The sequence below is a fragment of the Jatropha curcas genome, chromosome 9, assembly GCF_041381405.1.
Source record: "Jatropha curcas cultivar XTBG-Jc1 chromosome 9, XTBG_Jcur_1.0, whole genome shotgun sequence".
Classification (NCBI taxonomy): Eukaryota; Viridiplantae; Streptophyta; class Magnoliopsida; order Malpighiales; family Euphorbiaceae; genus Jatropha; species Jatropha curcas.
The window spans coordinates 861,507-886,864 of NC_143159.1; the positions used below are offsets into that span (position 1 = coordinate 861,507).

Consider the following 25,358-nt stretch of genomic DNA (forward strand, 5'->3'; position numbering starts at 1 on the left):
AATTTAGAAAGAACTACATATCTTTTTATCGTTTTTATTTTAATTTAGAAAGAACTACATATCTTTTTATCGTTTTTATTTTAATTTAGAAAGAACTACATATCTTTTTATCGTCAAGACTGCAACAGCTATCTCTGCTGTCAGCCGACCAAATTGCCAACAAAAGACAAATAATTGTGATTTTTTTTTAATATAACATTGGAAAATGCTCACTCTCTGTTGAAATCAGACTCTTGTGTGGAAGCAGAGGATCAAGAGGGACCAATCTCAATTTTTCTGCATCTCAACTACCTTCTTCCATGATTGCCTGTTAGAAATCTCACTCCACCACCTCCCCACGTTCTGCTTGGAAGTTATGAGCTCTGCCCTGTCAGTGGCAGCCACCAGGTACTGAGTGTTGGGCAAGTGCGACAGGTCTGCTAAAGAAAATTCATCACCTGCCAAGAACCGACTCTCTCCAAGCCTTTTTTCGTAAACGTCGAGCACTTTTCCTAGTTTCTCCTCGTTTTGCTTTATAATGCCTTGGTCTTGCGGGATATTCATCCTCGGCGCTAATGCAAGCTGAAACAGCAGGGCTCCGCTTGGTGCGTTGTAGCTCTGCCCCTCAGCCTCTACCCATTGATCTATTGAAGCTTTTGCCAGTGGGTTTGTTCCATATAATCCTTTGTACCCTTTATCTGGATATTTCTCACATATGTAACGACATATGGCTCTTGATTCTACAACCAATTAAAAAAACAAAACACACATATAATGCATTATTTAAGAGATAATCCTTATTAATCAAAGAATAGTTTGATTATTAATTAACAAGAAAATATTAATTACCGAAGAGAGAAATGCTCTCATCTTGAAATGCCGGTACTTGGCCAAAGGGCTGTTACAGGCAAATCAGTTAGCCTAAGAGATAAGAGAATTGCAAGAATTCATACACATTATAGATAAAGAACCTGTATCTTGAGGAACTCCGGCTTCTTGTGTTCGCCTTTGGACATGTTAATTGGAATCAACTGAAAGTTCACATCTTTCTCAATCAGACAAGCTAACACTCTGCAAACGGCTGGGGATAATGTTGGTCCGTAAACCTTCACTGGTGTTGCCATTGGGAATTGGAATTGATGATTTGAGGTTTGGTAATGGTGAGCTCTGTGTGTGTCTTCCTATTTTATTCTTAGCCACACGAAGGGAAAGGAATCTATCCTTTGCTTGTGGTGGTTGGTCAGAATAGTGAATATATTCCACCAATTGCCAACAGAACCCAAATGGGCTGGAAAGCCCCAATAGGTTTATTGGGCTTTGTTAGCCCATCTTTCCAATGGCTTTTCGGCCTTTAATTAAGTATTGTAGGAATGTCATTTCTCTTAATTTTCTAAAAAAAAAAAAAAAAAAAAAGAGCTTGACAGAATCAGTATGTGCATTATTACCTTTCAATTTTACATATTTATTTGGTTTCATTAATGAGAACTAACTAAAGTAATAATCAAAACTCCAGCCTCTTAGCATAATTAGTTGGCACAAGTGGTCCAATTTGAGGGAAGCCTGCTCGAATTCAAAGGTTGCAAATTTCGAACGTTAACATCCAAAGGCAGCAAGCGGTACTCAATATCAAGCTCTTTGAACACCTTGATCATTTGTTCGACCAAAAGTGTTCTCCTACTCCACCTTTCCCCACTCCGCTGAAAGTTCAATTTATGCGTAACCCACAATAACATGTTGATTTTGTTCATGTCCTCTAAATCCTTTGCGATTATGTTTGCATTTGGATGCCAGTGGTCATTATTCCCTTCAATATACCTGCAATTTCAGCAACAATTTGATTAATTAATGTTCGCTTGTACGTACCAGTTCCTGAGTAATGTGAGAAGAACGAAATTAATTAAAACATACTCTTTGATTCTGTCTTTCATGATAGCAATCTTCTCCAGTGGAGTGGAAATGTGTATGGAGAAATCAATTGCCTCATCCATGTCTGGACTCCTATAATAATTTCCAATAGGTTTGGTAGCCAGAACACTGTTGGGGTATGTGATTTTCTGCTTATCATACCTCAGGAACACTGTTGTTAATATATTCATTTCTTCAACAATCATCTGAAGCTCAAAAATGTGAAAATATAATTAAGTTAGGCCCCTGAAAATCATGAAATGGTGAAAGAAAATGCACTTGATATACCTCAACTCCATCCACTTGGCAGCGATCACCCACATCAAATGGGTGCATTATGAATAAGAATATGATTGCTTCAAATGTTGTCTTGCAGCTATTCCCAAAGATGAAAGCCACCAACAGAAGTTGAGAGCTTATAAAGACTAGGAAGTGAGTGATATTAACTCCAAGTATCAACAACCAGATTATCATTACAACAATAGCTACAAGGATGTTCAACATGTTATGAAGTTCATCTACTGCAGTTTTTGTATCATTCAGAGATAATGCAAGTGCTTTTCGTTCTCTAAATGCATTAACCTAAAACAGAAAGACAAATAATTCACAAGGGCTAAATAAGGCAACAAATTAATATGGAGCGGAGAGAAAGAGAACAACAATAATAATAATTACCAGCCAACTGTTGAGGGATAACTTGCTTATTCCTTCATTTTCAGTTGTTGCTCCAAACTGATTCATTGCCCTCAAAGCCTCTTCTTTACCCATAAACCGCATCATGTCATCAAGGAAAATATATCTGACAGTAATTTAGAATTTTAGTTTGTAGATATATAATGTGAGAAATTATATAATGTGAGAAATTAACTTACTGGGAGCCTGGCCTTGCCACCTTGTTGAATATCTTTTTGGCTGCCTCTTTTGCCTGACATTCACTTCTGATATGAAATAAGGATTCATCTTCGATATTTGAATTAAGTATTTGCTCATCCAAAGTAGAAAAGGTAGCATGGCGAACAATTTTGATCATCCTCCTCATATTCCAAGCTGATATATTCTTCTGATTTAGTTTATGCAAGTGTTCAATGAGAATCTCTTCATCATTCTTTCTAGAAAATCTGTGCCTTTTCCCAACTGTGGGGCACTTGTTTAGTCTTCCACTTCTGTTATTTGCAGCAAGAGTTTCTTTAAAATCTTCTTCTTCTTCACTCTGCCTTTCATATAATGGTGGGCCGCAGAGTGTCTCAATTACATATTGATTGAATAAAGCCTCCTGAATTCTTTCAAAGAAGGTGTTAACATGAAAAGAAGAAGCGAGAACCTTCACAATAAGTGTTTTCAAGAGCCATATAAATGTTCCTGCAAATAAACATATTAGGATCCTGGTTACATACAGCAACATCTTACTCTTAGTCTCCTCAACTTTTTTATTGAAAATCCAATGCCAGACAAGCAAAACCAAACCTAACCAGAGGCAATTCTGGACAGCCTTTCTTAAACCATAAACAAAATATAGTACCCTTTTTCGCAAAAGGTAATTTCTTTCTATGAAGATCACAACCACCTTAATTCCCCAACCAGACACTAAATGCCCACAAATTAGTGCCATAACCATTATCTCCCATTTCCACAGTGAAAGACCCCATAATGTTTGCTTCCTTATTGCAGGAATGGAAAGGCTACAAACTAAGGCTAATGTAACAAAAACAAGAATTACCCGTTGAAGCATTGTCAATGCACTGAAAGTCATTTTCTTGTATTCTTCTGGAATGTCTTCGACACCATCTTCTTCTTCTTCGTTACGATCCTCATCTTCCTCAAAGTCTCCACCATAGTATGTTGTATCACTTCTTTGATATTGTTCCTCAGGTGGGTCTATCAATCTAGATTTTGTCTTGTTTAATATCGACCTCCATGAGTTTCTCCTAAACGAGTCAGTTGAAGTAAAGCGACTGTTTCCTTGATCTGGCAAGTCCTTGTTTCTTTGCCGAACAGCTACATTTAATATGTCTTCAAATTTGAGTTTCTTTGATAAACCTGCAAATTTACCACTTGAACTTTCACCTCCAGATTTAGAAGCAGTATCTGTATCAGCATCAATCTTGAAAACAACTTCTTCTTTCTGAGATTGCGTCATTTGGTGATCCTTTTGGTTATTCAAGAGAGCTTGTTTTTCTTCTTGCGGGTGATCTTGTTGTTGCTTAGTGTGAAAACGATAAGCTTTCAGGGATTTTCTCAAAGACTCCATTAATTACTAGAAACACAATGTAATATTAGGAATATTAACCACTCATATAAAGAATGGAAGCTACAGCAAATTTACTGCAGAGACAAACATGAAGTTTTTAGGAAGAAAAAAAATCGGATTCTGGTACTGCAAAGTTAGTTAGTGGGCACTTAGCAGAACAGAATAGATGCTAGAGAACACTAGGCACTTACTGGTGATATCATAAAGAATAAAGATCGATATAATTTGTACTTTCAGGTGAACATGTTCTAATCTTATTGTGTACAATTTGGACACTTTGGATAAATTCTCTTCTTTGGAGCTGGTTTATGTGGACGACAATAGCCTCATGGGATAAATTACCAAGAAAATAGTATAAAGAGAATCTTCAGCCTTCAGCAATACTAAACTCATAGACCTCCCATCCCAATCCCTTGCCATGGAAACCATATAATGCAAACAAAAAAAGCAACCCCCATCAATACTACTTCAACAAAAAGAATGGATGGACAAATCCAAGAATTGTTTTATGCTATGAGGTACAAGAAAAAGATGAGGGAAGTCGAAGATAGTTGTAACAATAGGAATCAACAAAACAGTGTCACGTCGAAATGCGTTTCTTTTCTCTTGGGCTTCCTCCGACTTTCTTTTTCCATTAGTATAGCACATTCTGTTAGTGTCTGCTTTTAGTTGAGTCGGTATAAAGAGTTCAGAAAACGGCATCTCCAGGAAAGGTCGTTTCGATTCTTTTGTCGCGGCCGTTCGACGACCGGTGGGCTTAGACTTATCAAAATGTGATTAGATAGATCTGGGTTGGAGTTTTCCACTATAACGACAACCATTGGATTGGGCCAATTTATTCGGTTAAGTCCTAATTGCTGTTTTTATTTCTTCTGGTAGTTTGATTTCTTTAGATTAAGCGACAGATAATTGAGCGGGATTTTTGCAAGCCATTTGTCGCTGTCACCGTACGACATGTTGGCTGACATTCGATTCATCAGCTGTGGGCCTATGGGCCTAGAACATTAACTCTTTTCTCGAGGGACTCTATCAAGACCAATTGGATTGGACCCATGTTTTAGATGAAGCCGCTGTGCCGGCAGTTGCAGTTTTAATTCGTTCTGGCTTTTTTCATCGTCCTCCGGGCTCTAGGAAACGACTGACTAACTTGTTTATCAAACGACGGGTGAAAAAAAAAAAAAGGGACTGATTATTTAAGAAGATGACTGGTGTTCTTCAGTCGTTTGTCGTTGTCGTCCGATGACAAGGGAGCTAGAATAAGATTGATTAGCTTTAACATTTGTAATTTAACTCCTTGTCAAGCTCAAACTAATCATATTCCGATGGAAGTTTTGCTGGCTATTTCTGCTCCAGTGAACCTACATACAGCTGGTCGTTGCTCCGACATTGAATCTGCGTGGCGATGAATTTGAAGCTCAACAGCTCAAATTACAAGTGTGAAATTTTGTTCTATATCATTCTTGTCTGTGGACATAGGTAAAGTTCAGATGGAAATTTCCCCGCTATCCACTTGGAAAGAACTCCCCTGCCATTAGAAACGACCGTGAACGACAGATAGTCGTTAAAAAAAAGACCTACGATTCAGTTAATCTCGCTACTGAATCAGTAAAATAATTTGAATAGCCTCCACGTCAATTTTCATTCTCGACCTGATCGAGCCTAAACTAATTTGAATAGCTATCCAGCCTTTCAATTCGAACAATCTGACAGTTGTTCAGGTGGAGGAAGTCCTACGGTTTGAAGGAATGGAAACTACACTTTCTTTGTATCAATCTCCTCTAGAGGGGAAACAGAGGACTAGAAAGGAGAAACATAAAACTCTTAATTCTCTGGCTTCCCATTTCTGTATCCGACTGATATTACAACTGATTTGACTAAGCTAAGCTGTTTGGTCAGCAACTGTGCAACTAATAATTCCACTTCAACAGTAGGTGACATAAGGGCTTAGTTATGGTCTATATATGCGTATAGTGTTTACATTGTAGTTTCTCAAGAACAGACTTCTAAATGGACCTTATCAAAATGTTGAACGGAAAGCTTTGCAATCTCATATACAACATTCCTACTTCCTATTGCTTCAATGTCTTCCCCGCCTCATTGCTTTTACAGCTCTTCTAGATGATTTATGTTCCTTCCTGTCTTCCTTTTCCTCTGCTACCTGTTATAAAATCAGTTAATCTTTCTAAATACAAAAGTAGAAGTAAATGGGAAATTCTCAGAATTTTCCATACCATCCTGGCCAACTGATGTAGCAGTTCTAAAATTTCAGAGAATTCAGGTCTCAAAGACGGTTCTTGCTGCCAGCATCTCTCCAGAAGTTCCACCAATTTGTAATGAGTATGCTTTGGGATTGAAGGCCTCAGACCCTGAAATGACAATTGTTACTTTCATTACTGGTATATATCCAACAAGCAACATTGATAGCGTGATTACTGATTTTTCGAAAAACATTATTGAGGAATACCTGCTGGACTACACCAACTGCTGCTTGTAATGGAGTTAAGTGCTCATATGGAAGCTGGCATATAAATCACAAATACATATAGATATATATATTTATTTATTGACATGAAATCTGAGAAATGGTGAATTAGAACTTAAAGATAAATAAATATCATAACTTGGAGGAAAAAAAAATCTCTCCATGGAAAAAGAATAGATCATGATTTCCATAAAAACACAGTATCCTGCAGTATCACCTTTCCTGTAAGCAGCTCCCACAGCACAACGCTGAAGCTGAAAACATCAACTTTATGATCATACGGCTTATGCTCAATAACCTTTATATGCATCAAACACCAAATAAACAGGTTACAGGCATTAGAGAGCTGGGATGAAGCAACCTAAAGGCACAAAACATTAGTTGATATTCATCATCACACTATTCATTGTATTCAGAATAACTTGAAGTTTACAGAGCCTGCTACTGTAAAGTTTTAAAAAATTTTACTTTCACATTCATGATTCGCAGGTATCCTATACACAGAATCCACTGAAGGCATTATCCAATGAGGTCAAGGAATCAAACTCCTTGAGACACTTCCATGACCAACTCATTCTTAAATCTAACTCCAGCAAATAACAAAACAATTTGGGTATTTCTGGAAGCAGTTGAATTCTGCTGTCCTGACTTTAGTTGTTCAGCCCAACCTTTGTTAAATTACAAACCCAAGATTCAGTACCCCCACTATAAATACACTAACCATACCAGTGGCCTTAACCGTCTAATTGTTATATTCTCCCATTTTGCACCATTCCCCATCGAGATTTCTCTAATCCTCAACATAGTAAAACATTAAAAAACTCAATATAAATGTAGTTTAGTGGTCCTGAATTCATTTCTCGGAAGACCAGAATCAGAGTTTCCTTTGTATTGTCATTCTCCTTTAATTTTCTTTTTGAGACTAATTTTTTTGTCACAGAAATCATTTCTTAAATAGCCATCATACTTGATGCAAAAGAGAGTTGGGGCAGGAACCAGAATGTTTTTTTCACATTCTTTGGCATCACTATAGCTTCCTATATAACAATTTGACATTTAGCAATAAGCTTGCAATCAAGGAAACATGATGGTCTCCCCTCAAAGATAATAAAGAAAAAGGAGATGGTTGATATTCATAAATCAGCACTCACAGAACACCAACCTCTGGAGCCATCCAGCGATACGTTCCAGTTTCAGCTGTCATCACGCCAGACTGATCTTGCACTCTAGCAATTCCAAAATCAGCAAGCTTCACAACCTGTTAGCCAAGACATTTGGAATTGTAAGATAGGCCAAGTTCAGGGCAATAGCTTGGTATAGATATCATAAGTTATTACAAAAGAACTACAATATGAAATGAAAAAGAAATTAATCAGTCATGTGAGACTTGACCCTAATCTATGATTATATGGTAAGATAAAGGCTTTGGGAACAAACAAGTACAGAAAAATATTCTTAACATTGTCCTTAAAGTACAGAATAGCATTGCGAAGATAACAACACTAATTCAAATTCTTTACCCTTTATGAAATGAATTTTGGACTTTCCATGGCAAGACAAACATGTAACCACCAGAAAATGGAGTACGCAGTTTCAGAGCTCAGGAGAACAAGAATAAGAACAAGAAAACTAAATTAGAGAGCAAAATAAATGCTGTAAAAGTGAATCACTTACTCCATTTTCATCCATCAAGAGATTGGCAGCTTTCAGGTCTCTGTGTATTATATTATTCCGGTGCAAGTAGTTCATTCCTTTGGAAACGTCAATTGCTACTCTGAGTAAGGACTGGAAATTAAAACTTTGCTTTTGCTTATGCAGGAAGTCAAACATGCTTCCACCATGCATAAATTCTGAGCAGGAAAACAAAGCTTGAATTCAACATACTAAATTTATTCATGTTCAATAAAAAAGGTATACACATCAAATTTACCTGTCACAATGCACAGGCTTGGAGGTCTGGTACATGCACCAATAAATTGAACAACATTTTTGTGCCGAACTCTCCTGTGTATTCAAATCAGTGTAAAGGCAAAGAACATGAAATTCCTAACAGCTACAGAAGCATGAAGATGGCAGCATATATTTTCCAAGGATCCCCAAGGGAATCAATCTAGCATATTAAAAGCAAATGGCATCAGAAAATGCAAACAATGTTAAAGACATTTGGCCTTCGGTTGTGGTGCAAAAAATAATTGCATGCAGTAGTCACATTCTAAAGATAAAAGAACTAGGAATTAGTTATAGATCCAGTTTATACATGATATTACTTAACTTGATACTATGTAAACATTGCATGTGTTACATTTGTGTCCGATAAGGCTCTAATTTCTTTTACAGATGACATGGGAATCCATATGAGCAATATCCAGGTGTATAAAACATAGACAAAGAAGAAGCGGATAAGGGAGGTCACAATGATGAAACAAGAGTCGGCAGAAATTAAAATTTTATACTTAACCAACCTCATGATAAAGATTTCTTGAGCGAATTCCCTTCTCAATTTATCATTTAGATGCTCAGTCCTAAAAACTTTAATAGCAACATCTTGACTACAAAATGTACCCTTATACCTGTTCCAGTTAAATCATATTATTTAACACACACTGATACAAAGCTGATGATGATTATATTACATTATGAGAGCTTACAGATCTCCATAGGATCCTGATGCAATTTTGTTTTCATATTTCAGCAGGCCCACGTCAATTTCCCAGACATCTGTTTGGTCAGCAGGTACAATGACATGATTAGAGATAAAATTGATCATCCCCTTCTGCTCTTGCTCCAGAACAGGATAGATGACATTGGATTTCGAGAGAGTACTCTTCTGCATTGCACCTCAATTATCAAGTATAAACAGATGCACCACTAAAATCTTCACCATAATTACTATTGCTCATTTACCATATATTAACATTACAATATGAAAAGAACAGTGAACCATAACATGCCAGAGTTCTATACATAGCAACTGTTTCCAGTTTTATTCTTAATAAAATCAGTCTGATTAAATGAGGAGGCCTAAAGTGAAAGACAAAGTTGGTAATAACTTTGCAGTTGGACAAATAAGGATGGCAACAGCTACAAGGTTGCAACATCTTATATTCAGTTCCCCAATACATTAAATAGTCCTTTTCTTTTCTAGTCTAGTCATTTTATTCTGGCACTTATTGCAGTGAAAAATGAGCAGAAACACAGCATGATTTCCCATGAAATATTTTAATGCAAACACATTTAGAAAAATAAGAAGAGCATTATTTTTCCCAATCAGAATATCTCTTACAATCTAATATCTATTTTAAGCTGCAACAGACAAGTAGCATGAAGAATGACTACCTCAAATTTTTGAATTTCCCTTAGCAGCACATTCCCCAGCTGCTCAATCTCCTGTCCATCACAAATATGAATGGAAGCAAAGAAGTCAATCATTATGTGAAGAGAGAGAGGGATCTATATTAGAATTTGGCTTCAGCAATTTTAACTATCTTTAAAATTAAGAGATTAAACTGATTAAATCTTTAAAGAAAATATCTGACTTGCACTGATTTGCTGCAATGCATGTATAAAAGTTTTACTAAAATTTAGCAAACCATGTGAATATCACTAATGACTATGGGTGGAAAACAGAGGAGGGGGCAACAATACCTGATGTGCCCAATTATCAACAACAAACACATCCAAGGAGTAGCCATCTATTGTGGAAAAAGCATGTGCTTCTGTAATGTTCAAACCAATCTCAGACAGCAAGGAAGTCAACTGAAAATACAAAAATAGGGGTCGATTATTAACATAAAACTTCACAATAGTATACTATAAGAGTTTTTGCAGCAGATCAAATGATCAATTATATTCTCTAACAGGTGAAAATTGCAGGTAGATATGCAACCAGTGCAGGTCATTTTAGAGAAGAATGGCAGATCATAAATGAAGAGACAGTATGGAAACCCATTTTTGACTTTTGAGGTGGATTCTATCAGATTATAAGAAGACTTCTAAAATCAGAAGTGAAGGACATAAGCAACAATTTTGGAACTCAAGAAAAAGCAAATGATAAAAGCACCCACGGTGCAAGATAGATATTTAGCATAATGGATAACATGAGAATTCAAAAGAAGATGCTCTCAAATGGAGTTAAAGGAAGTAAAAGCTGAAGATGAATGGAAAAACTTGCGCTGCATAGTCCTTGTTCAAAAATTCAAATCTGAGGTCAAATGCTCCAAAAAGCTCAAAGTCTATTCCTGTGTCTATATGCAAAGCATGTCCAAATAGGCAATACTACACCAAGAGTCAGATAAATACTTGCCTGCAACAGTGATAACTGAATATCAAGAATGTGCTCACTCAAGATGAACGCAACAAAGATGCATCCATAAATGATTAAGAAACCAGCTAAGATAATTAAAAGTATATATCAGCTACCTGACTTAGAAGTTTTGGTTTATCATTAGTCGAAATTGTAATTTCATGCATCAGCCTACAGAAGCATAGAAACATAGCAGTATTATCTTACTTAGAATATGAGCAACTTCCAGAAATTAATAGCAATATTTTATTGCTAAAGACATAACCCTAAAGTTTTATGCACTAAAAACAGGATGGATACAAGAATAGTTCATTATTCAAAGAAACAACAGGATTAATACAATCAAAAACAATTAAGAACAAAACAACACAATCTACATCCTATAAAATCAAGAAAATTTTTATAAATTTTCTATATCAATAAAAACAAAAAGCAGCTGAGCATTTATCCCAATAATAAAATATCGGAATAGAAAACACTGTCAACAATAAATTGTAGACCAAAGTTTGACATTTTCATTTTTGTGCAGTAAATATTAGCATAAGGAAATCAACAGATAAAACATGCCAACTGCTCATAACTATACAGAACTCTGGGAACTTTCATGTTCTGCCATTTAATTCCCCAAATGATCAATATGAGAAAACATTATGATGAGGCTGCAAATCCCTTTTTCACCAGCAGGTAAATACCTACAAACCAGGAAGACATTTGATATTTCTAATCAGATTTCTCATGGACTTCAATTAATCATCTACATCTGTTGGAGGCGATACAAATTTTTTGCATGAAATATGGAAATTCTATGTGCATGAAAGCCTAATCGGGGTAAAGCAGTAATGACTTTGAAACGACAGCAAGATTATTTTGAGTTAACAGTCAGAAGAGAACTTTCAGAACTATTACCGAGTATAAACTGGACTGGCAATCATGGTGGCATCCTTATCCCGAGCTTCACATACATGTTCAAGCTCAGGCAATGAACCAAAGGCTGGTGGTGGTGGAAGAATGCTAAGAACGAGAGAAAGAGGCAAAAAAAAAAAAAAATTGTACGTTATCCATCAGTTGATCATTTCCATTGAGAAAATTAAACCCAAAATAATATTTTTAAGTCCATGCCTCTGCTTGCTCAGATGATTAGAGCATTGAAGTTCCACTTTTCTTGAGTGTTGTGAATGAATTGAGTCAACACAATCATCACAGATAGAACGAACCTGCATAATAGATAAATGCGACGATGCATTTTGCCAAGCAAAAAATTTTCAAGCCTAAATCAGAATGTGATAAATAGCACTAGAAAGGTAACATATATAACTAACATCATATGAATTAGCAAAAAGGTAAATAGATGCTAATAGCAAATGACAAATCCCACTTTAGGATCCATATGAGCTTGAAATAAAGATGGGGATAAAAAAGGGAAATCAACTGGCTAATACATAATCAAATTATTAACATCAACCAAAAAAGAAATTTTAGGAACAGCCACCAAGTTTTCAGGTCAATAGATCAGCTGTGTTCATGATTGCCACACTTTCATTTGAAAAACTCTAATAACATGAAAAGAAATTTAGAGATACAAAAACTGCAAAGAAACTAGTTTTGTCAAGCAAGGAGCAAAGGTTTATGAAAGTTGACATGAATTTGCCTGGCAAATTATGAATAGACTAGGTTATCCATTGCAAGTTTTTGCAACATGAGCTAAGATTCTACCATGAATTTCCATTTTTCTTTTCTTCAAGTCAATTGTGCAAGAAAATATCTTCTTGGTAAGTTCATTCACCACTTACAGTTTGGGAGGATTAAAATTTAAATATCTATTCCAAATTTCCAGTCAGCTTCCACCGACCCACTCCCAAGGGCCAACTAATGATGGGAAAGGAACCCATAGATTGAATCCATAGATGGCTCAAGGACTTAATCTTCAAAAATTGTGAACAAGTCAGAAATAAGCTTCATCCCTCATAACAAGAAAACAAGTAGATATCTACCAATTGAAAGAACAAGCCTGTAACGTTATTATTATTCTTATTGTTAATATAAGGCAAATCGTCCAAAATATTTTATCACATAAATAACAGTATTGAGGCACAACCACTCTATCAATAATTGAGTATAAAATAATATATAAACTCGCGTAGAATCTAGAAGAATACTGCATAAGCCAAAAGGAAAGTATCAAAAGCCAATACCAAACGTCCCCAAGGAATCAATATCTGAATTCTTGCATCCTTACCTGCACAAGGCGGACTCCAACTGCAGGCCTAGTAACAGGATCATGTGCCTGTTTAAGTAATCTTTTATGCATAAGTACATCCTGTGCCCTCTCCGCATTCACATCCAGTGCGTACCTGAAAAATAAGCAATCAGATAACTGTATACACCACCAGCAAAGAAACTAAACAATCTAAATTACGAATTTACAACTATCATGAATACTTGTCTGGCCAATCAAGTGTTTACGATTAACTGAAAATGAAAGTGATGATTAAATAAAAGGAAAGGCCCGATCCGCTGCTCTCATTGGACCAAGGAAGGCAAAAGAATCCAAAAGACATGGACTTATTGAGTGGAGACGAAACCTAACCGTTATTAACAAATTGTATCTACCAAATATCAAATGCCAGGCTTATTACTGCGAGAAAATCAAAGGATCAAGGAACAAAATATGCAATTATGCTCTGTTTGGAAAGGAAGAAACCATCATACCGGGAAAAAGAGAGAGAGAGAGAGAGAAAGAAATAGAATCCTCATAATTCCAGGCATCTCCTCTCCAAACCAAGAGAAGAAAGAATAAGTATGTTAATAATCTACTGATACAATCAATTATTGTACCATTTTTTATGTTGTTTTTGCATGAAAACAAAATTCTAAATTATCAAATTTCTGATTTCTTCTTCGTCCATTCCAGTATTCCGCACTCTCTTCTCGAAAACCATAATCACTTCTGCTCTCAGTTTTCCTTACTATCCTAAACAAACGAAACAGAATTGAATCACAGGAAGGCTAGAGTTTGGATTACCTAGTTGGAAGTCTACAAAAATGAGCCCATAGCTCGTCTTCAAAGCCAGGAAGCAAGGCCTCTTCCTCATTCGAGTCCTTGAGTCGACGAAGGACTTGGTTGTATACCTCAACCTTTTGCCTCCAGCTTCGACTCTGACGCGGTACAAAGTCCACTGCTCTGCTACTGCAACTCTCCGTATCTCCCATCCAAAAAAAAAAAAAAAGAACAGCGTTCAGGTTGCTCTGCAAATGGTTAAAGAAGAGTATTACTGTAGCAGTGATCAACTGATCACTCCAGAAGCACAGTTGACGTGAATCAGCTAGTTTTTAACAACTAAACGACACAGCAAATTTTAGTATCTATCGTTGCATGGACAAGAGAAAATTAAATTTTTGGTTTTAGAAAGGCGCCTTTTTCTTTTTTCCCTCAACTCTATTTTTGTTTCCCAGTCCCTCTCTCCTCTTCTTCTGCCCATATTATACAAAGAAAAACAAATGGGATTAATTTTCGAGAAGAACGTTAAATAATAGTGTAATGCGCACCCACAAGCGCGTATCTACGTGGATTCTATCCATGCTTTCTTGCTTTGCTTATATCACCGCGTATCCTTATTTATCCATATAATCATAACAATTAAAAACAAAAGAATATTTGTCCTCAAGAGTGCGATACCTCGACTGCTCTCAAATCTCCATCGCAAAATTTTTTATTAATTTGATAAATTAAAAGAAACGTCACCCTATCGTATTATTTATATTCATGCGATCACCTAATTAATTAAAAAAAAAAACAAAAGATATGCCATTATAAAAGGAATTTATCCATTAGAATAGATGATCTGCTGATATTATTAGGCACCTTCACTCCTGGCCAATAGTTTTGCTCTGTTTTCTCATTTTTCCACTTTAACTTAAACACACATATTAATATTATCCACCAATTCGGATTAAAATGCTTTCTCTATTATGGGAATTTAGCAGTTAAAATATCCATTTTGTCATATTATTTCTCAATCTCATGGACTTGAATCTGGCTCTTGGTTGCTTTCCAAGCCGGCTGACTCGGTGAATCTCCTTCTCCATAGGAAGGGATGTTACGCACACCGCCATTTTTAATTAATTGGCTTCTCAAAGATGTGATATTCTAGAAAGATTCAAATTATTGCAATTATTGGCTTAAAATAATTTGTAATCAATGGTTGACTAGAGCGAGAAGTAGCGGCACATGGAGAGCCATACTGAGCAGAGCAATGCAATGTATTAGTTGCGGACACCAATTTGTACTTTCACTTACTTCATTTGAAGTACATGTAGCCGTGATGGGTGAGAAAGATGCTGTGCCCACTCCAGGAAGTTAGCCTATATGGAAACGAGATGGTGATCCCTCACTGCAGACGTTGACCCCACTTTTTCTATGGATTCGCGGGGCCCAGTAGTAGTAGGCTTTTGGGCGGTCCAAAAAGAATGATTAGATTAGACCTCATAGTACGATGCTGTAAATTCACCCGCACTCCAACTTTCCCATCATGGTCGTCTAATCTCGACTAGTATGCGTCATTACTCATTAGACGGAAGCAACACTAAAACCTTGGAGGAATTACTAATTAGTGACCTTTCCATCCGGCAAACCAGGAAATGGTCAAATGCCCATGATAATATTTTTGGGCCTTTCATTTTAGGATTCCACTGAAACCATTAAAGCCCAAAATTGAAAGCCTTTCAGCGAAGATGACTCTCATCACCTTTGTGCATTTGGTGACCCAAAAGCTGTATAGTTTTGAAACGTTAGGCTAAACTTGTGGGCTGCCAGCTTTAAATCGAAACCAAATCGGCCCTCAGAAGATTAAGATGTGAATTACTTTGTGGTAAATAATGCTACTTATATATATATATCCCTTATTTGGGATAAATAAATTCCATAAAATTTTATAAATTTTATTTACAAATTCAAATTTTTTTTGTTTGATATAAACAAACAGAAGATTTAAATTTTATGAATTCCACTCTATGGATTTGAATATAGCTAAACCAAAATTCTAAAAAAATATATTTCTAAATGAATTTTTTAAAATGTAAAATATATATATTTGCATTGAAAGTTTAAAATGTAAAGGATTGAAAGAAGTTTATAAGGGGGCAATATTAAATATATATATATATATATATATATATATATATATTGATAAGTATGGGACCATAACTCCCTGCGTGGGTCCACCCCAATAAAGAATGAGAAAATGGGCGTCCCGTTGGGCCCAAAGCAAAAAAAGACGAAATAAAGAGTCCGATAAGAAAGATAGTCTATGTAGTTAAAGCCCAACGGTAGGGCTGAGAACATAGTTAAAGAAAGGGTCTGCGATGTGTGCATTGGCCCAAATCCAAACAGCAAAGCATCCCGGAACAGCTAAATTCCATTAATTTGTCTGTTTGAAAAATGAGAAATGAAAAATCAAAGATAGGTAAGCAGCAATACCAAACTAGGAGTACGCCAGAAAGCAAAGCTAAATGGTAAGAAAAGGACAAAATGGTCTCGTTAAGTAGATGAGATTCCGCAAGTAGTAATTAAGATGCAGTTGAGAGTGAGAGAAGAAGAGTTATGACCTTATGGGATTCCCTCATTAAAAAATTTTGCAGTCTGTTCTTCTGGTTTGTTCGACTGTGTCAAAAACAAAGATATACACAGAATGAGGAGGGGAGGGGCCTGCACCATAATGGTCCTCTAATGAGAGAGAGAGAAAGAGAGAAATTAAGATAGAGAATATTATGGAGTCATAGCTCGTGGGTTGCCATTCAATGCTCTGGTCCTTGATGCGGGTCTTGGTACTCGAGGGTTTTTAATGCGCACCTGCTAAAGCTAAACCACCTATCTCTTTCTCTCTCTTCCTCTTTAAATTTCAACCCAGACATTCCCAATTCTTCTCACGTCAAAAACACACTACTTCTTCTTCTTCTTCAGACTCTTATATGCTTGAAAGTGTCATTGTGATGTTGGCTCGGTTCACTCAGACAAAAACTCTGGTTGAAGCTTGAGATGTTAAGCGTACAATTTAACGGTGGTTTAGCTTTGATTGAGCCGTGCCAATATCTCAGTGTTCTTTCATTTCTGTCGCTTCTTGTGATTACTTCTCCTCTGCACAAGCAGCCAGATCGATCCATCTATAGGTGAGTGAGTGTGGGATTTTTTCTTTCTCCAAATCAAATCTGTTCTTGATTTTATTTTATTTTATTTTTGTCACATCTGCTTATTATTGACGTTTCTGATAAAGTATATTTTAATTTATTAAATCCGAAGTCGTCTTATAAAATTACAATTTCTTTGAATTTTATTTTTCAGTTGTAAAAAGAATTTCTAGATTTCGAAACTATCCTTACATGCAAGAATCAAGTAGCTAGCTGCCTAGGCTTTTATTGTCTTTTCAATGAAGTGTCCATTCCCATATTTCACGCTAACTGAAACGCCATGCACGTCACCGTGATAAATTCTTCTCCGACTCTGAGTTTTATGTAAGAAGTAAGAACAAATGCCTAAATACTCTATATTCATTGCTCATATATCTGCAATCATTTTTTTTTTTCTATCTATATATATTTTTTGTTATTAAAATAGAAAGAATAATATATTACTCCTGATGGTGTTGATGAGAAGTGAACCTTTTGCAAGGATGGCGTATGGTTAATTTTGTAGAAAAATATTAATCATTTCACCTTTTTTTTATTTTTTATAACAAAAATTTATGTTGACCAACAAAAATAAAGAGACAATTAATTCAATGTAAAAAAAATTAAATAATTTGATGAAACTAAAAATAAAATTCTACACAGTTAATTTCATTGCTCTACGAACCTAACCTTTCTTTTATTTCTTGCTCCGTTTGTTTGAATGGGTAGTAAGCTTTTAGTTGTTTATTTATGAAGATTAAGTGCATTTTTGGCTATGAATAAATTAAATTAAAGTAAATGTTAGTTGGGAGCAGTAAATGTGAAAGGATGGAGGGTGGGCACAGCTTTAATAAGAAGAGTAAATTAGGTGAGGAACGAATTGGAGTGTATCAGAACACATTTATTTACAAGAATGACTGCTATCACTTAGCTACTCAGACAAAGATTCCCCTCATTAAATTCTCCTATTTCGCGTGCATGCTCTTACTATTTTCTATTTACCGCCATTGTCCTGCTCTCTTGCAATGTAATTCCATTTTCCTCATGGCAATTTGTTAATGTACAATCATGACTATCCAGTAGGATTAATTTAATTGAATTGCTTCAAAATAATCACAAAATGTCTGAATATTTAGAAGAATTTTGGCTCATGAGATTGTTGTGAGGTCCTCCTACATATGGGACCCACATACATTTGAAAAAATAAAACACACGTGTACCTACTATTCTTGGGAAACGCTTGTTGTGTGCCACTATTTTTGTATTACTCTCTTTGTGTACCTATTATTTTTCATAGTGGCAGCGTTAATTTTTTCTTAATTGATTGAAAGGGCCCAACAAGTGGTATGAGAGCTGATGCCCAACAACTGGTATCAGAGCTGATCCCTAACAAGTAGTATCAAAGCCGAAAGTTTTGACAGGTCCAGCCGGTCAGATAGCGGTACCGGATCCGTGGATATATTTTGAAAATAAATATACACGACGAAGAGAAAATTACGACGAGTTCATTGGTGTTGTCCGCTCGGAAAGACGTTGCAGAATCGACTTAGTGATGAATAGTTAAATAGTAATTCAAAGTTGATGTTGAACAGTACTATTGGCGTTATGTTGCTGCGTCCGTTTGAAGTAAGCCCAGCACTATTCACGCATAGTACTATGTACGTGTACAGTTACTGTTCATACATACAGTTACTATTCGAGTATACTGTTACTATTCATGGTCACTATTCACGTATACTATTGTTCACGTATACGGTTTATGTTGGTGATGATTTTCTGCGCAAGTCAAAATGGACAAGCAAAATTATCAGTCTAAATGGCGGGAATTACCATATATGGAGAAATGAGAGATCTCCTTATGGTAATCAAAATGCATTTGTCTGTGTTTAGTTGAACTAAACTGGAAGACAAGACTGATGAGGAATGGGCTTTTGGAGCATGCATCCAAATCTCGGTTGGTAGATTTGATGATGAAGGTTTCTGTAGCACCTTCAGAAATGGTCAGTGGAAGCTCACAAAAGGTTCATTCGTGGCAGCTAAAGATCGAAAACTGTACATGATGCATGCGAAAACTCTCCCAAGACACTTTGAGTGTAGCGGAGAATGACAGTACAGTTGAATTGTGGCATAAACGACTACGCCACATGAGTAAGAAAACTTTGGCAAGAAGGAACATACTACCTGGATCGGATGAAGTTCACATAGACAAGTGTCCTGATTGTATGGCGGGAAAGCTAAACAGAGTAACTTTCAAGATTACCCCTCCTTCTAGAATGAAGAATGTATTAGATTTGATTCATTCAGATTTGTGTGGACCATTGACGATGTCATATGGTGAAAATCGATATTTTGTGATATTTATCGATGGCCATTCTAGGAAGACCTGGGTATACACATTGAAATCTTCTAAACCTGGTTGAGAGACAGACAGGCAAGAAGCTGAAGTGTATCAGGACAGATAATGGTGGAGAATACACTGGGTCGTTTGATGCTTTCTGTAAAAAGCATGGCATTCGACATCAAACAACACCACTCAAGACGCCGCAACTGAACGGTTTCGCTGAGAGGATGAACAAAACTTTGATGGAGAGAGTCAGATGTTTACTCTCACATGCAAAGTTGTCTAAAAGATTTGGGGTGAAGTGTTACTCACAATAGTTCGCCGTTCACTCTGTTTCCCTCTACAGTATGATACTCCAGAGAGAGTATGGTTAGGAAAGGATGTTTCCTATGATCATTTGCGGGTGTGTTGGGTGCAAAGCCTTCGTACATGCCCCGAAGGATGAACGGTCTAAGCTTGATGTCAAGACTAGACGGTGTGTATTCATTAGCTATAGCCAAGACCAATGTGGCTATATGTTTTATAACTCAATCCAGAAGACGATTATCAGAAATCGTGAAGCTGTATTTGTTGAAGATCAGACTATTGAAGATATTGAAGCAGAGTGCCAAAAGATCTAGTGAAGACTCAACAGACATACAGAGAGTCCCTCCAATAGAACGCAGACAAATTGGAGATGAAGAAAATGTCCCATAAGAACAAGTGCCAGAATTAGAAAATCCAGAAGTTCCTAATGAAAATGAACCAGATGAAGATTATGGTGTTCATGTTCAACCACCAGCACCGGAAGGTTCTCAAACATTAAGAAGATCTAGTAGAGTCTGACAACCATCTACTAGATATCCAGTCAATGAGTATGTACTGACGACTGAAGGGGGAGAACCTAAAAGCTTTGAAGATGCTATAGAAATGAACACAAGAGGATCTGGATTGAAGCCATGCAAGATGAAATGAAGTCCTTGCATGAGGATGAAACATTTGAGCTGGTGAAGTTGCCTAAATGCAAGAAAGCTTTGAAGAACAAGTGGGTGTTCAGGATCAAGCAGGAAGAACACAGCTCCCAACCACGATTCAAAACTAGACTGGTTGTGAAAGGATTTAATCAAAGAAAGGGTATTGATTTTGATCTTTTCACGGTTGTGAAATGACATCCATTCAAAAAGTGCTCGGAACGGCTGCTAGTTTTTGAATTGGAAATCGAGCAAATGAATGGAAAAACTACCTTCTTACATGGAGATTTGGAAGAAGAAATATACATGGAGGAGTCAGAGGGTTTCGTAGAAAAAGAGGATTGTGTTTGCAAACTGAAGAAGAGCCTGTACGGCTTGAAGAATGCACCGAGACAGTGGTACAAGAAGTTTGAGTCTGTTATGGGGGAGCATGACTACAGAAAGACTACTTCAGATCACTATGTTTCTATGAAGAAATTCTCTGATGATGACTACATTGTTTTTGTTCTATGTGGTTGATATGGTGACTGTTGGTCAGAATTAATAGCTTGAAGAAACAGCTAAGTAAGTCTTTTGCTATGAAAGGCTTGGGACCAGCAAAGCAGATTCTTGGCATGAAGATTACAAGGAATCGAAGAGCCAAGAAATTATGATTGTCACATGAGAAGTACATTGAGAGAGTACTTCAAAGGTTTAGAATGGAAAACGCTAAAGCGGTTAGTTATTCTCTTATTAATCACTTTAAATTGAGCTTTAAACAGTGCCCTTCTACGGATGGAGAGAAGGAAGAAAAAAAGATTCCATATGCTTCAGCAGTTAGAAGATTGATGAATGCCATGGTTTGTACACGGCCAGATATTGCTCACTCAGTTGGAGTAGTGAGTCGGTTTCTTTCAAATCCTGGAAAGGAACATTGGACTGCAGTGAAATGGATTTTCATGATATCCGATCACATTTGCAGGGGAAGTCGTGTCGTGGCAGTCAAGATTACAGAAGTGTGTTGCTCTGTCAACAACTGAGGCAAAAGGAAAAGTCTGAGCTGTGTGTCAAAGCGCCAAGAATGGAGAATCCCACCATATCGTCGGGAGGGGGAGAATTGTTGTGGGGTCCCTCCAACATGTGGGACCCACATACATTTGAAAAAATAAAACACACGTTTTTTTTTAGAAGGAATCAAAGTTGGCAGCGAAAGTTATTCCAAGGTTGGCAACCAACCATGACATAAATGGAGAGCCGTGTGTGACATTACTTCTCTCGTATCCTCGCCTATAAATAGAGGCAGATGCACCTCTACACAACACACAGCAGAAACGAGAGAAAACAAAATGTAGAGAGAGATATCTAGTTTTAGGAAGGGTTTCCTAAAACGAGGGGAGAGAAAAATAGTGAGGAAATTATTATGAGGTGTTTTTGGGAAACATTTTATGTGCCACTATTTTTGTATTACTCTCTTTGTGTACCTACTATTTTTCATAGTGGAAGAAATATTCGGAGTTTGTCCCATGGACGTAGCCCTAAATAGTTGATGGTGAACCACGTAAATTTTTGTGCGTCACAATTTTACTTTTCCGCTGCCGGCGTTAATTTTCTCTTAATTGATTGAAAGGGCCAAACAAGTGGTATGAGAGCTGATGCCCAACAACTGGTATCAGAGCTGATCCCTAATAGTTGGAAAACTTGGAACAGTGACCGGGTAAAAGGACGTGCAGGACGCAAGAAAATTTGGCATTTGGCGTTTGATGCTACAAGGCATATTTGTCAAGGCATCTCCATCGTAGTCCTTTGTTGAGTGCCGTTGCAGGCAAGCTGATGCTTGATAGTAATATTTTTGCAGAAACATTTAAGAACTCAAGGATAATGCTAAGGAACCAGATGCCATTGTCCTCTTTAAAACAGCCCAGTAACCTTAGGTGCCAAACCCAAGAAAAACAAGAAAATTAAAATGTCTTTATGGGCTCAACTTCCACCGGAATTTCTTCAAGTGATTGCCGAGAAACATACCAACTATGTTGATTATTACGTTTGCACTCGAGCTGTCTGCAAATCTTGGTACGCAGCTATACAGAAGAGACCCAACAACAATCTTCTTTGCCAACTCCCATTTCTATTGCTTCCTAACCATCTAAACAAACCAGACCACCGTGGATTCTACAGCATGTCAAACGACAAAACGTATCGTCTTGAATTGCCTGAAGCTTTTGAAAAGCGCTGTTGTGGATCATCCCATGGCTGGTTAATTATGGTTGAAGAAACCCCAACTATTTTTCTCTTAAATCCTTTAACAAGAACCAGAATTGAGCTTCCTAGCTACGATTACCGGACTTATAAATTTGTGGCTTACAAGTTAGATACGAGCAAATCGATTTGGTTAGAGTTGGATAGTTTGGGCAACAGGATTTTGTTCTTGGGTTGGAATTGCTTTCATTCCATCAGCTCAAATTATGAGAATTCCAAAGGGAACTGTATCTATTTCACAGACGATAATTTTATGAGTTGCAGCGATTTTCCATGAGAGGGTCATGACTTTGGCATTTTCAACTTTGATGATGGAAGCGTCAATCGACTAGAGTTGTCTTCATATCCCATCGAATTGCATTCTTCTCCATGCATTTATTGTTATGAAAGTGGCATGTATCGAGATCAATCATTGTTCATTTTGCCACCTCTCCTCTTTGGGTTACAATCAGCCCCTGAACTATGTTATGTAGATATGATGTTAATTTGTGAAGTTTCTACAGCAGATCCTTGCCTGACTACAATAGCACTAAATGAGAACTAATTTGTAATTGAATAGTTAATAAAAGTTCTTTGTGATAATAAAATGGACTACTAAACACCAATAAATTTGATTCAATGATAAAATTAATTAATAAAGTTAAAATTAATCGCTCTGTACATTTTTTTTTCTGAAGAAACCATGAATAGTTGTTAATAGAAGTATTTTGTAAGGAGAATAAAACGGAATAAAATGTGATAAAAATTTAAAAGAACAAACTAAATTATTTATAGCTAATAAAGTATGATATGGGTGGTTTTTTTCAGTGTGAGAAGTGAGAAGTAGAACAAATATGAATTATATATTTAAATCTGAAAAAGCCAATAAACAAAAGTGCGATCAGAAATTTAAATTTCTTCCCTTAGGTTTCTAATTTATAAGCAAAAAAATTTACATTAAAAAATCAAGATAGAATTCCAAAATTAATGTTCTACATGAAAGCTAAATAATGTTCTACCAAAAATAACGTTAAAGTCAATGTTATTGGATTAGAATAAGGGGTCGGCATAATCAATGGATATGACAAATGGAAAAAACCAGGAAGTTAAGCCAAAAGAACAATAATATAGCCAAGAACTTCAGGTCAGAAGCTCTAGGAATTAAAATCCCTATTTAATCATCATAATCTATCAAAACACCGAACAAATGCAATAAGTAATTAACCATGTCCATGTGGTCGGAGCTTCCACCGGAATTGCTACGGACCATAACCCAAATACAAGCTAACTACGTTGATTACCTCTCAATTAGGGCTGTTTGCAAATCATGGCGGTCAGCTATACCGAGAAGCCGCACGATCTTCTTCGTCTTCCTTACCACAAGAACCTTCCGGACTACCGTGGCTTCTACAATCTTTCAAACGGCGAGACTTACTTCCTCGAATCATCATTGACCCTTGAAAAACGATGTTACGGTTCTTCCCATGGTCGAAAATACTCCTGACATTTTTTATTAAATCCCTTAACAAAAGCTAGAATTGAGCTTCCACCGCTATCCACCTTCACTAATTTCCCAACAGAAGTAGCGTATCAGAATTAAAGAAACCAAAACAACTATTTTATCAGGAACGACAAAATTCGCATCAGGTAATCTTATATCAGAAAAGCTATAGTGTCTGAAAATCCTTCGACGGTCACCAATTTCACGGTCATGGCCATATATAGAACCGTGAGCAGTGGTGAAAATATAGCTTTCTGTAGATCAGGAGATATAGCATGGTCTACCATTCCTGAAACATCTCCGGTTCCGCATTACAGGGATATAATGTTTTATGCAGGTAAATTTTTTGCATTTTGACGACAAGGGCAGGGTTTCAATTTGTAATACAGAAAATGCTGTGTCAACCATCCATTTCGCTGATCCACCTCCTTTCCCACTAAAAATGGGATACAAGCAATGGTATTTAGGGCTTTTAAATGAAGATTTATTATTACTTGGTCGGTTTAGGAAATATAGAGTTCCTGGCTACGAGTATCAGACTAGTAATTTTGTTGCTTACAAGCTAGACATGAGTACGTCAATCTGGTCAGAGTTGCATAGTTTGGGCGATAGGATCTTGTTGTTGGGGTGGAATTGCTTTCATTCCATTTCTGCTTCAGATTACGCCAATTTCAAAGGGAATTGCATCTATTTTACAGACGATAAAATGAAGGTTTTCGATAGTAACCCGTGGGAGGTTCATGATTTTGTTATTTTCGACTTGGTTAGGCGACTAGGGTTGCCTTCATATCCAATCAAAGCTCTGGAACCTTTATTATGAAGAAAGAAGCTTCCGTCGTGATCGGTCCATATTCATTTTGCCACCTCCTGTTTGGGTTCCAATCAGTCCCTGAGTCAGTTTTTTCTTTGTTTATATTTTCCGTGTTGTTGTCGTCAATATTGGACTTCTTGTTGCCAGCCAAATTGTAACTGAATGCACAAATGGCACTCAAATCTTATTTAATTATTCAAAGCACAAATTTAAATTTAGATATGTAAATTTTTGTATTTGTATTCTAATTGTAAGTTGAGCCAAACAAAACTTAATTAATTATAACTGACAAATGATATGAGCAAACAAAATACAGAATACACACTATCTGGTTTATGGTCAAGAAAATGCATGCACTGACTATAGAGTCCAACCCAACAATCCAAAATGGTAAGCAAATCAAGAACCAACTGAAAATGAAATTTATAGAATCAAGAAAAGGAATTAATCAGAAAACACAAC

At 36.6% G+C, this 25,358-nt stretch overlaps 3 protein-coding genes and 2 pseudogenes across 5 annotated transcripts; 2 read left to right on the forward strand and 3 right to left on the reverse strand.

The window, feature by feature from the left end:
- Window positions 1-59: 59 nt before the first annotated feature.
- On the reverse strand, window positions 60-1,220 carry LOC105635280 (glutathione S-transferase). Its single transcript, XM_012218323.4, has 3 exons — window positions 951-1,220; window positions 829-877; window positions 60-719 (listed from the first exon to the last, which is right to left on the reverse strand). The coding sequence occupies exons 1-3, from the start codon at window positions 1,101-1,103 to the stop codon at window positions 268-270; spliced, it is 654 nt and encodes a 217-aa protein (XP_012073713.1). The 5' UTR covers window positions 1,104-1,220; the 3' UTR covers window positions 60-267.
- A 176-nt stretch (window positions 1,221-1,396) lies between these two features.
- Window positions 1,397-4,777, reverse strand: LOC105635409 (mechanosensitive ion channel protein 8). The gene is made up of 5 exons (XM_012218490.4): window positions 2,757-4,777; window positions 2,560-2,683; window positions 2,173-2,466; window positions 1,888-2,090; window positions 1,397-1,794 (listed from the first exon to the last, which is right to left on the reverse strand). The coding sequence occupies exons 1-5, from the start codon at window positions 4,130-4,132 to the stop codon at window positions 1,506-1,508; spliced, it is 2,286 nt and encodes a 761-aa protein (XP_012073880.1). The 5' UTR covers window positions 4,133-4,777; the 3' UTR covers window positions 1,397-1,505.
- Window positions 4,778-5,945: 1,168 nt separating this feature from the next.
- LOC105635281 (serine/threonine-protein kinase STY8) lies at window positions 5,946-14,393 on the reverse strand. Of its 3 annotated transcripts, none has more exons than XM_020679778.3 (16): window positions 13,940-14,393; window positions 13,154-13,268; window positions 12,037-12,131; window positions 11,824-11,928; window positions 11,034-11,088; window positions 10,260-10,370; window positions 9,951-10,001; window positions 9,263-9,441; window positions 9,077-9,184; window positions 8,545-8,618; window positions 8,289-8,464; window positions 7,777-7,872; window positions 6,832-6,912; window positions 6,597-6,650; window positions 6,364-6,498; window positions 5,946-6,290 (listed from the first exon to the last, which is right to left on the reverse strand). In XM_020679778.3, the coding sequence occupies exons 1-16, from the start codon at window positions 14,125-14,127 to the stop codon at window positions 6,210-6,212; spliced, it is 1,704 nt and encodes a 567-aa protein (XP_020535437.1). In that variant the 5' UTR covers window positions 14,128-14,393; the 3' UTR covers window positions 5,946-6,209. The 3 variants fall into 3 exon arrangements, with proteins under 3 accessions (XP_020535437.1, XP_037493592.1, XP_037493593.1); XM_037637664.2 differs by having other exon boundaries at window positions 6,832-6,975; XM_037637665.2 differs by lacking the exon at window positions 9,077-9,184 and having other exon boundaries at window positions 6,832-6,975.
- A 7,562-nt stretch (window positions 14,394-21,955) lies between these two features.
- On the forward strand, window positions 21,956-23,209 carry LOC149493412 (putative F-box protein At4g22660; annotated as a pseudogene).
- A 289-nt stretch (window positions 23,210-23,498) lies between these two features.
- On the forward strand, window positions 23,499-25,049 carry LOC105635410 (F-box protein At2g26160-like; annotated as a pseudogene).
- The last annotated feature ends 309 nt before the right edge of the window (window positions 25,050-25,358 follow it).

What these genes read in the sequence shown, in the direction of transcription:
- LOC105635280 (XM_012218323.4), bottom strand. Translation starts at nt 1,103, where the DNA reads ATGGCAACACCAGTGAAGGTTTACGGACCAACATTATCCCCAGCCGTT. An exon ending in CGGAGTTCCTCAAGATACAG is followed by an intron (nt 878 to 950) that starts GTTCTTTATCTA and finishes TGCCTGTAACAG; the next exon opens with CCCTTTGGCCAAGTACCGGC. An exon ending in TGAGAGCATTTCTCTCTTCG is followed by an intron (nt 720 to 828) that starts GTAATTAATATT and finishes AATTGGTTGTAG; the next exon opens with AATCAAGAGCCATATGTCGT.
- LOC105635281 (XM_037637664.2), bottom strand. Translation starts at nt 14,127, where the DNA reads ATGGGAGATACGGAGAGTTGCAGTAGCAGAGCAGTGGACTTTGTACCG. An exon ending in GGGAAATTCAAAAATTTGAG is followed by an intron (nt 9,442 to 9,950) that starts GTAGTCATTCTT and finishes GGTGCAATGCAG; the next exon opens with AAGAGTACTCTCTCGAAATC. An exon ending in CAGTTGGTGTAGTCCAGCAG is followed by an intron (nt 6,499 to 6,596) that starts GTATTCCTCAAT and finishes TTGTCATTTCAG; the next exon opens with GGTCTGAGGCCTTCAATCCC.
- LOC105635409 (XM_012218490.4), bottom strand. Translation starts at nt 4,132, where the DNA reads ATGGAGTCTTTGAGAAAATCCCTGAAAGCTTATCGTTTTCACACTAAG. An exon ending in TATCCCTCAACAGTTGGCTG is followed by an intron (nt 2,467 to 2,559) that starts GTAATTATTATT and finishes TTTCTGTTTTAG; the next exon opens with GTTAATGCATTTAGAGAACG. An exon ending in GCCAAGTGGATGGAGTTGAG is followed by an intron (nt 2,091 to 2,172) that starts GTATATCAAGTG and finishes TTTGAGCTTCAG; the next exon opens with ATGATTGTTGAAGAAATGAA.